Raw genomic sequence first — 10316 nt, forward strand, 5'->3', positions numbered from 1 at the left:
GGAATTCTGACATGATACCAGTCATATGGGGACTAAAGTTTTATATCTATTATATTATTTAATCCTCACAACAGGGCCCTTATGGAACTATGACACAGAGTAGCATTACACCAATAAAACTGATTAAACATGAGAGGAGTAAACCAGATACTCTGGAAATGTAGGGCAACAATGACTATTTCCAAACCAACAGAAGTTCTGAGGAAACCTGGACACAACAGAAATAGAAAAGCTGTGGTAGTCAGTGATTCCCTTCTTAGGGTTATGGAAGGATCAGTGAGTGGATTATCATGGCCGGTTGGCAAGTCAGTTGTCACATAGGTTTTTATTCATGACAGGAGATGTTGTTTAACAAGAGCAAATGCATTGCCTGCAAAACGTCTAATGATTTGTGTGGTTAATGCATGAAGCTGGGAGAATAGAGAAGGGAGGAATCTTTAGGTGCTTCAAAGTTTTGGATACAAAACTGTACCACTTGGAAGCACAGATGGTGTTTTCATCACTTCTTTTTTTTAACAGTTGGGATTTTGGAAGAGATAGAGGAATCTTGGATGTGAACAATTGGCTGTGCAGATGGTGATGGTAAACTGGTTTGGCCAACAGTTTTAAATTCCAGGCTGATGGATTCTTATCCATGGAAGAATAAGAAGGAGAAGGGGGAAGAAGAAAAAAAGAGGAAGAGGGGGAAATGGATAAAGAAAATGTAAATTAATAAACAAATAAGAATGTATATTGTTATGTTTCCTTTATGCAGTCTTTATAAAGAGAATCTGAAGGCCACGTCTACAATAGCCATCCAGAGTAGCAATCGGGGATGCAAAATGTTTGCCAAATTTCAGTTGATAAACAACTCTTAATAACTTAATTGAATTCATCACTTGGCATTCATAATGTAGTTATGAGATCTAAGAATCAGTCACTGGGGGAAATTTCCCAGAGAATTAGAACTACCCGTGGAAATCAAGTTTATGCTGGGACAGATGACAAAGCAGTAAGACAAGTGAAATCCAGCAGAAACCTTGGCCAATGGAGACATATTTCAACAATTATAAAAGAAACACAATAAAGGAAAAGGGATTCTTAACAGTAGAAATACCACCTGCACTTAAAATGATAGTCAAGGCTTTGGTTTAGGAAAGTTATATATATGAATTCTAACAGTCATACCCACTTTTAGTATATATACTTGGAATGAAGATGGCCAGTTACAGTTTTTCCAATACAATTTTGTATCAGGCAACTTTCCCCTAAAATATTTATGGTAAAATCATGAGATAAAATAATATCAGAATCAAAGGCAATATAACAATCAAAAGTCCTTCAAAATGGAGGTATTGTATTTATTTTTACGTTCAAGATTTGCTGAGTACATGTTGTGTTCTAGGCATTGCCTTGAGACCAGGAGATACTGAGATAACAGTTTTACCCTCAAGGAACTCCAAAGACTAGTTGGTACAGTCTTATGTGATCCAAACTGGTCAGGGCTAAAACTGCTATGTGAGTATCAGTAAGTCAAGGAAATGCTCTGCTGAGAAAATTAAGTATTAAAAGAAGTTTGAAGGAGAAGATTTTCTTGCCAGACAGAGAAGGGCAGAGGAGAAGAGCCCACTGTCAGAAGGAACAGCACACACCAGGGCAGTGAAGGGTAAAGCTCACTGTATGTGATGGTGTGCAAGGGAGAAAACGCAGGACATGGAGCCATTAAAAACTAAGTGGGGCTTGTGAAGGGCTTTGTATTACCTGCTCAAAAAGATTGCATTTTCTAATATGAGTGTCAGAAACATTTAAATATTTTATGCTGCTGTTGAGGTAAGTGGGAAAACTTAGGCTCATTTGATCAGAACGATTTTGTTTGTTTTAATTGACATATCTCTTTGCAGTTAAGTTGTATTTTGAAGAAGTATCTTTTTTTTATTAATTATACTTTAAGTTGTAGGGCACATGTGCACAACGTGCAGGTTTGTTACATATGTATACATGTCTTCTTAAGTGGATAGGGTTTTGTTCACAAAGTAGCCCCAACAATCCTTTTTTAGCAAATGAGTGTCTTCTTACCATGCTATAGAGAAGCACTTGCACCACCACCCTCAGATAGTAGCAACACTGCATTCTTTGACTTCAACATTTGATCAAGACTGAGATCTTTCCTGTTTTAGAATAAATTTTGATAGCAAGCACAGCAGGAAGCAGTAAACAAAAATGCAGTAAAACTTTATGGCATTTTCTGTGGCAGTATGTTGTCACCTTTACTGTCACCACAGTCTCTACTTCTAGGAAATGCCATCTCTCCTTGTGACAGCTGGCTTTGTCATGGCAAAAAGAGAGATCCTTTACTTAACACAATTAATTCCCTCATGCAACTTTAATAAGGTTCAAGGGTGTATCCCCAGAGACACAGTGGCAGGAATCTTCCCTAACATAAATTGATTATTTCCCTCTAGAGTTAAAGAAATCTGTTTCCTTGAGTTACTTGCTCCTTTTAGTTCAAGCTAGGATAGTAATTTGTTTTCTGAAAATGTTAGTGCTTGTTTATGTTCCTGGATCCTGTCAAGACTCTGGATTCCTATTCAAAGTTCATGGCCTCAAAGTTGTGCAAATGCATGGTAAGCCAGGCACAGGAAGACAAATATTGCATGTCCTCACTCGTTTGTGGGAGCTAGAAAAATGTATCTCACAGAGGTAGAGAGTAGAATGATGATTACCAGAGGCTGGGAAGGGAGAGGTGAGGATGAAGAGAGGTTAGTTAATGGGCAGAGAAGTACAGTTAAATAAAAGGAGTAAGTGCCATTGTTTGACAGCATAGTAGGGTGACTATAATTAACAATAATTTATTGTATATTTCAAAATATCTAGAAGAAAATATTTGAAATATTCCCAACACAAATAAATGATAAATGTTTGAGATAGTGGTTATACTAATTATCCTGAGTTGATCATTGCACACAGTATTCATATATAAAATATCACATGTATCCTATAAATATATGTGATTATTATATATCTGTAAAAAAAAAAAAAGAATGTGTCTATGCAAAGGTATTTCAATCATGGAAAAATATCTGTTTATTTTGAAAACTAGAAAAATAGTTCATCAGAAATATGTCTATTAACATATCTGTTTCCAGTTCTTACCCTGAGGAAACTATTTTTGCATTCATATAGTTTGCTATGAAGATATTTTACTGTATTTAATCAGTCTCCTATTTTTTTAGAGATGACGCTATTTACTTAATGTTGAATTAACATTTCACACAGCTTTTTACTCATGAGGCTACCTTTCTGTGTCGTGCTCTTTACATGTTCTGACCACATTAGGAAAAATCTCTCAACCCTTTCTTAAGCAATATTTCTTTTTCCACATGATAACATTCCACAACAGAATGAATACCAAACTTAGAAGTCCTAAATTCTAGACTGAAGACTGTCATTCATGAAATAAGTGACCTTAAAAATGTCCTTTCACCTCTAAGTCTTATTGCTCCCATTTTACAAGTTGAGAAATAATAATACATCCCTGCCTGTCTTAGCACTGTTTGTAGATCCAATAGGGAAAATGTACCTGAAAGTACATTGTATAAATTTACAAACGTACAAACATTTGTTGATTAACATAAGTTGATGTGCCTAAAATTCAAAATCGTTCTTCAGAGACTGTGCCTTTATTTAATTCTCAATAGAAGGTCAATTCAAAGCATTTTTATTGGGAAGTGAACTAATGTAGCCCTGGTGAGCTTCACACAGGAATTTAGCTTGGACAACCTATATGAATGGATGGCTAATGTGCCTCTTTAACCATCTCATTTAGTGGCAGCCTTGTCTTCTGAAATTATGATATAAGAGTTAATCAATTTAAGATGGAACCCTTGTGACTGTAGGTAGTGCAAAGATCCTGGGGTAATGATTTAAGTGTGATTCGTGTGCTTTAGAATTGAAGTTTGGCAGGTCATGAAATTGACAACCTGTAGTAAAGACTTCAAAGCATATTGAATTTTTCTCATATTCATTGTTTCACTTCTCAAATGTGGGACTGAGAGATGTTGTTGTCTTCAGAAGTTTTAGATTTGCTGAAAAGCCTAGACAAGTATTCAGTTGAATCCCTTGAGTTTCAGGCCAGCGGAAGGGCAGAAATAGTTTTGGCCTGGCAATTTCAAGACAGGTGTTACCAGTTGGTTGCCCGAACCATGGAAGAACCTCCTTCTGGCCTTTTTTAAAATGCCTGACTTTGAGCAGTGTTACCTCCTGATGGACCTGCCAGGGAGAATTAGTTTCAGAATGCACTCACAGTAAGTAGACTGAATTAAGTTGCTGGATGAATTAGGAATATGTACTTAGATGTTGAAGAATGTCTGCCCAAAACAGCAGTCTTGAATGAATCTTCAGTTCAATGAAGTTGAACTACCTCTTTTTGTTTCCTGATTATATTTAGCCCATAGGTTCATTTGCTTCTATTAGCATTTTGTGGTTCATGACAGTACAATAAAGTCATAGAAAGTCCTTTATAAAATACAAAGTATTGTAGCAATGAAGGCAAAATATTACATTATGTTAGTTACATGAATATAACCAAGGACTAGAAAATATATGTGTGTGTCCTGCTTTCTGAAATATGTTTTCCTCAATTTGAAGAATACATATCTTTTAGAAAAGCCAGGTTTAAGTGAAATTCAATTTTCTCGTGTTCTTCCATGATTCAAATACTGATGTGGTCATTAGGAAAATAAATTATCTGATGAATTTTATTATGCATTTTAAGTGTAAAACGAAGACTTTTCAACGGTTCTTAAGTGTTTGGGGGCCATGAAAGCTAAATGTCTCACCTAGAAAACAGAATGAAGTACATACAACACAATTTGTTGTTCTATAATTCCATGGGGTTTCAGGTTCACTGATGGGTTCCAGGACTCTCAGACGCTCTGCAATGCTTATCTCTACTTGTCCGCATTGCAGGTCTTTTTATTTCTTTCCAACTCTCATTCCATAGCTTTCCCTTTTTCTGCAAACTTTCTCTGTAGCAAATCTGGTATGAGTTCTTCTGTAGCAACTTCACCATCACTGAAGGCCACTTTGTCTCTGGCCTATAATAAGCATAGGCTTCAACCAGAAATGGCAAGAGTGAGACCTACCACTCACTAGGTGTCTACTCCAAATAGGTAGCAGTGCTTAGTGTGCTGAGTGCTTTACATGCAATTTCTGCCACTCCACATTGTTTAGAAGTGTCCGATGATTTTTGTGCACTATCGTGCATCCCATTCACCTAGAGTGAGCAAAGATATCATCAGTACTTAAGAGATGATGGATCCATATCTCTCATTCTGTTTAAGAATCCCAAATCACTGATTAAGATCCCCAGACTACTTATGCCCCTCTAGGATCTTTCAGAATGAGGACGTCTTTAGATCGGGATGTATGTTCATTCAGATGCCTAACCTACCCAGTCACCCCTTGGGCTTGGTTGGAGTTGGAGCAGCTTTTCAGGCTTTCTTATTAAGAAATTTCTTTTTCATGGCTCACATCTGTAATCCCAGCACTTTGGGAGGCCGAGGTGGGCGGATCACAAGGTTAGAAGATCAAGAGCATCCTGGCTAACATGGTGAAACCCCGTCTCTACTAAAAATAAAAAAAATTAGCCAGGCGTTGTAGCAGGTGCCTATAGTCCCAGCTACTCGGGAGGCCAAGGCAGGAGAATGGCGTGAACCTGGGAGGCAGAGGTTGCAGTGAGCCAAGATCGCGCTACTGCACTCCAGTCTGGATGACAGTGCGAGACTCCGTCTCAAAAAAAAAAAAAAAAAAGACAAAGAAATTTCTTTTTCACAAAGCAAATGCTAGAATGTTTAAATAAGTAGGAATAAAAGAAAACCAAAAGGAATATCACTTCCCTGCTTCATTTCTCTGAAATTTAGTCACTACTATGCACCTCTAACTATTACCTTTCACTTTGCTGTATCCACATAGGTAACAACATTGACTCAGGAAGTTTCTCAGTTGGGTAAAGACATGAGAAATGTGATCCAGCTTCTGGAAAACGTTCTGTCACCTCAGCAGCCATCACGGTTTTGCTCTCTGCACAGCACCTCTGTGTGTCCCTCCAGGGAGAGCCTACAGACCAGAATGAGCTGGAGTGTGCACCAGCCTTGCCTACACTTGCAAACAGGCGGGGCTGCTTATACCCAAGCACAACTTTGCAGCAGTAATATCGCCTCAGACATTTGGAGTGTGGATCCCTCCTCTGTGGGGAGCAGCCCCCAAAGAACTGGAGCTCATGAGCAAAATCCTGCAGACAGTGAACTTTATCATTCTCCAAGCCTTGATTATTCACCTTCCCACTACCAGGTTGTCCAGGAAGGTCATTTGCAATTTTTAAGGTGCATCTCTCCACATTCAGATTCTACGCTGACGCCTCTGCAGTCCATTTCAGCAACTCTCTCATCCTCTGTCTGCTCCTCTTCGGAGACATCTTTGCACCTAGTTCTCCCAAGCAGATCAGAGGAGGGCAGCTTCAGTCAGGGAACTGTGAGTTCCTTCAGTCTGGAGAACTTACCTGGATCTTGGAACCAGGAAGGAATGGCATCAGCGTCTACAAAACCTTTGGAGAACTTTCCACTGGAAGTTGTCACAAGCACAGCAGAAGTGAAAGATAACAAAGCCATAAATGTATGATATTAGTGCCCATGAAGCAGCTGCTAATCTCAGACCTACCACTGCATGACAGTTTTAGTTTGCCTTTTTTGCCTCTGGTGGGTAGGAAGACTGAGCAAAGCTGGGAATCCTGCAGAAAAGAGTGTGAGGAGTCAGGGAAAGGCAGAACCACCTCCATGCTGTAGCAAACAATTTCTAGATGCTAGAAGCATAATAGAAACATTTTTCTGTACAGGTATGAAACTACTGGTCTGTTTGACAGACATTGGTAACAATCCAAAGACCCTGAGGGTCTGAGCAGCTAGAAGTCCTAGACAAAGAATTTGTGGATGACTTTTGTCCCGGGTGGCTTTTGTGAAGTGTGGCAAAGGTTTTTCATGAGTGCCTGATTGTCATTCCTGAACAATATCCATAGCACTGTTGGCCTCAGGAGTGCACAGCTCCTGCTGATCTATTTTTCTTTTTGTGAAGGCAAAGGGACAATTATCACTGCATGTCATCTCCTAGACAATCAGTCAAATAGAACTGGTGGCCAGTGGTTAGCTATTCGCACGTTATTTGCCATGTAAATGAAAACGTCTTTATTTATCAAAAAAACACAGAGGCTATTTTTATATCCTTGGTATGAAATATGTATTTAAACTATTTAAATATTTATAAAGAAATGAATGTTTTCTTTTCATTTTGGTAAAAAAAAAAAAAAAAGCTTGCTGTTTTAACAAGAAATGCACTACTGTTGTGTATAGTAGATCAAAAATTATTTATTACTAAGAGGATGTAGTTTCCAAAGGAATCCCCCATTTTCTCTGCATGCAGTTTGCAACAAATGTATTCTCATGCTTTTGGATTATAAAAGAAAAGTGAAGTCATATTTTGTTGATGAAATAAAAACATGGACTGAGTGTCAACTACATGAGCTTTGGCATGGGGGTAGACAGGCTCCATCTAGGCTCTGCCGACTCATGTCAATGACCTGATTTAAGGTCGTTGTGCCAGCAGAAATGTCTGTCCTCTAGGCATCATATTTTGTGGCTCAAGAATTCAAAATGGGTCTGTGGACATAGGGCAATTTTGGGCTCAAAGTGAGGGAGAAAACCTGGGTGTGTCCTTTCCCAGTGCTTTGCTTTTACAAGAGGTAGTAGACCAGTGGAAATCCCCAAATGGAGCCAAGACTTCTGAGCTGTAACTTGTGGGAGTAATACCAGCTTGCAGTGGGTCAGCACTTTACCTTTTTTCTTTAAGGCTCCACAACGCTATGCAGTGCAGTTGTTTTCATTCCTATTTTTAATAAATCTCAGGGGAAGCCCCAGAGATTACACAGTTAGGAATGCTGACACAGTCTAGAATCCATAATGTTCCCTACATCTCACATTAACAGGCAAATTCAGATGCTGGGATTGGCAATGATTTAAGCACCTTCACTTAAGTTTTATTTTGTGTTTTAGAACAGTTATGGTCTAATTGTCTTGAACATTTTGGGAAGACATATTGGGTTCACATTCTGGAGTTCTCTATTTTCCACACAAAGACTAAACAATCTGTGAATTGTATCATTAAAAGTATCTAAACACACCAAGACTTCTGATGTTGTGTGAATCTTGCACCTTAAAACTGGATAGAGCAGCAGAGAAAAAAGATATCTTTTCTAAGAAAAATGAACACAGGACATGTTTATAAAGCAGGTCACTCAGGACTCAATGCCTTCTACTTTGCCCCTCTCCAAAATTCAGTCTTTCCCTAAGTTAAGGCAAAAAGTGAGACAAAGGCAACATTCTAGATTTCATGTATTCATTTACATTCTCCCTTCTGCTCTTCTTGACCTATGTAATCATTTTAAGTGCAGTTCAAAAAGAGTTAACTGGTGTTGGCTCACAAGTGTCCTTCTGGCAAATTACACTGCTATTACTAATGCTAACAAGAATAACTGGCATTCTGTTTCTTGAGTACTGACTTTGTACCAGTCAGTTTTTAGGAATTAATACACATTATACTTCCTCGTGTATTAATCAAACACTGCTAACAGTTACTTATTTGTTATTATTATCCCTATTTTACAAGTGAATAATTGAGACACAGATTTTTTTTTAACTTGCCCAGTCACATTATTTTAAATGATTGATAGACTATTTTAAATGATAGATAGCAGCCATGGCTGCTCTAAGTACCCCTCTGTTCATGTTCACATGCATGCTTGTTGATCTTTGAAACTTTACTAATAATTACAATTGACCACTGAACAATGAGGGGCAAGGGGGCTGGCCCCATACACAGTTAAAAATTCATATATAACTTTTGACTCTCCAAAAATTTAACTTCTAATAGCCTATTGTTGACTGGAAGCCTTACTGATAACATAAACAGTTGATTTACATATATTTTGTATATTATATGTATTATATACTGTATTCTCACAATAAAAAAAGCTAGAGAAAAGAAAATTGTATTAAAATCATGAAGAGCAAATATGTTTACTCTTCATTAACTGGAAGTGGATCATCATAAAGGTGTTCATTGTCATAGTCTTCACCTTGAACAGGCTGAAGAGAAGGAAGAAGAGGAGGAGTCTTGCTGTCTCAGGGGTGGCAGAAGCTGAAGAAAATCCGCATATGAGTGGATCATGCAGTTCAAACCCATGTTGTTCAAGGGTCAACTAACAACTTTTTTCAAAATCAGTGAATAAAATATTTGAGTTATTTTTACAATGCAAGTAAACAAATAGGATTAATTAGCTAAGTTCTTGGGATTTGGGGATGTTCCCGTGAATTGGCTGGAAACAAGCCCATATTTTCCATCCAATCACCTTCTCTGTATTTACTCAACATCTGACTTTAGCAGGCATGAGAACCAGCTCCCTGACCTGCATGGAGCTGCAGCTGGACAAAAGTGAGCAAGCACCTGGGAGGAGAGAGGGCTCCCATGCATTTCTTCCATGAGGACCTCTGCCTCATCCAAATCAGCCCCATTTTATTCCTTATCAACACTTTCCCCCATCTACTCTGACAAATAGGACTCTCCCATATCCAGGGCAACTCAGGATGATACAGTTTAGTTCTATTTTGTTTAAGTATGTGCTAATAATATTCTAGAAAGTGAGAATTTCAAGTTTTCCTAGATGTTTCATTGTCCAAGCATTGTAGCTGCACAAATAGCAAAGGCCCTTGTTTTCTTATCTGGGATGCATTTTTGAGCCCCTCCATTTTCTTCACCTACTCACCCTCTGCTGAAGGAACATCCCAGGAACCCAGAGGCAACAAAAGCAGTTACTTTCTTGGTCAAGGTAGTTTTTTTTTTATTATTATGTTGAGAATAAATATCTTCTATGCAATTCTAATTAAAACCAGAGAGATTATGCAAAACTTCATATTAATTCAATATAAGAAGAAATTTCGGATAATTCCAGCTACTTACAAATGGAGCTTATTGTTTATCCCCAGTAAAGTATTCTCTCAGAAGCTGCATGAGTATTTGATAGGAACAGTTTTTCCAGAAGGAGCTGTGCATTGGATGTGAACTTAGCAGAATGCCTACATCACAACCACAGGGAGTATATATTTGAAATGCAGACAATCTAGCTTCAAGCCAGCTGCTTTGGATGGGTCCTGAAACTCTACCATTTAGTAAACTTCCTGTGTGACTCAAATACACTAAAGGCTGAGAAGTATTGGTCTAGAATCTATAGA

At 38.2% G+C, this 10316-nt stretch overlaps 1 protein-coding gene across 5 annotated transcripts in view; it reads left to right on the plus strand.

The window, feature by feature from the left end:
• Positions 1-9906, plus strand: part of KCNH8 (potassium voltage-gated channel subfamily H member 8) — a 396050-nt gene extending 386144 nt beyond the window's left edge. For all 5 annotated transcript variants that reach the window (XM_073023635.1, XM_073023634.1, XM_008009256.3 and 2 more), the window contains one exon: positions 5953-9906. In XM_073023635.1, the coding sequence (XP_072879736.1) occupies positions 5953-6657 (705 nt within the window). In that variant the 3' untranslated portion in view covers positions 6658-9906. The remainder of the gene's footprint in view (positions 1-5952) is intronic.
• The last annotated feature ends 410 nt before the right edge of the window (positions 9907-10316 follow it).

The sequence above is a fragment of the Chlorocebus sabaeus genome, chromosome 15 (genome assembly GCF_047675955.1).
Source record: "Chlorocebus sabaeus isolate Y175 chromosome 15, mChlSab1.0.hap1, whole genome shotgun sequence".
NCBI lineage: Eukaryota > Metazoa > Chordata > Mammalia > Primates > Cercopithecidae > Chlorocebus > Chlorocebus sabaeus.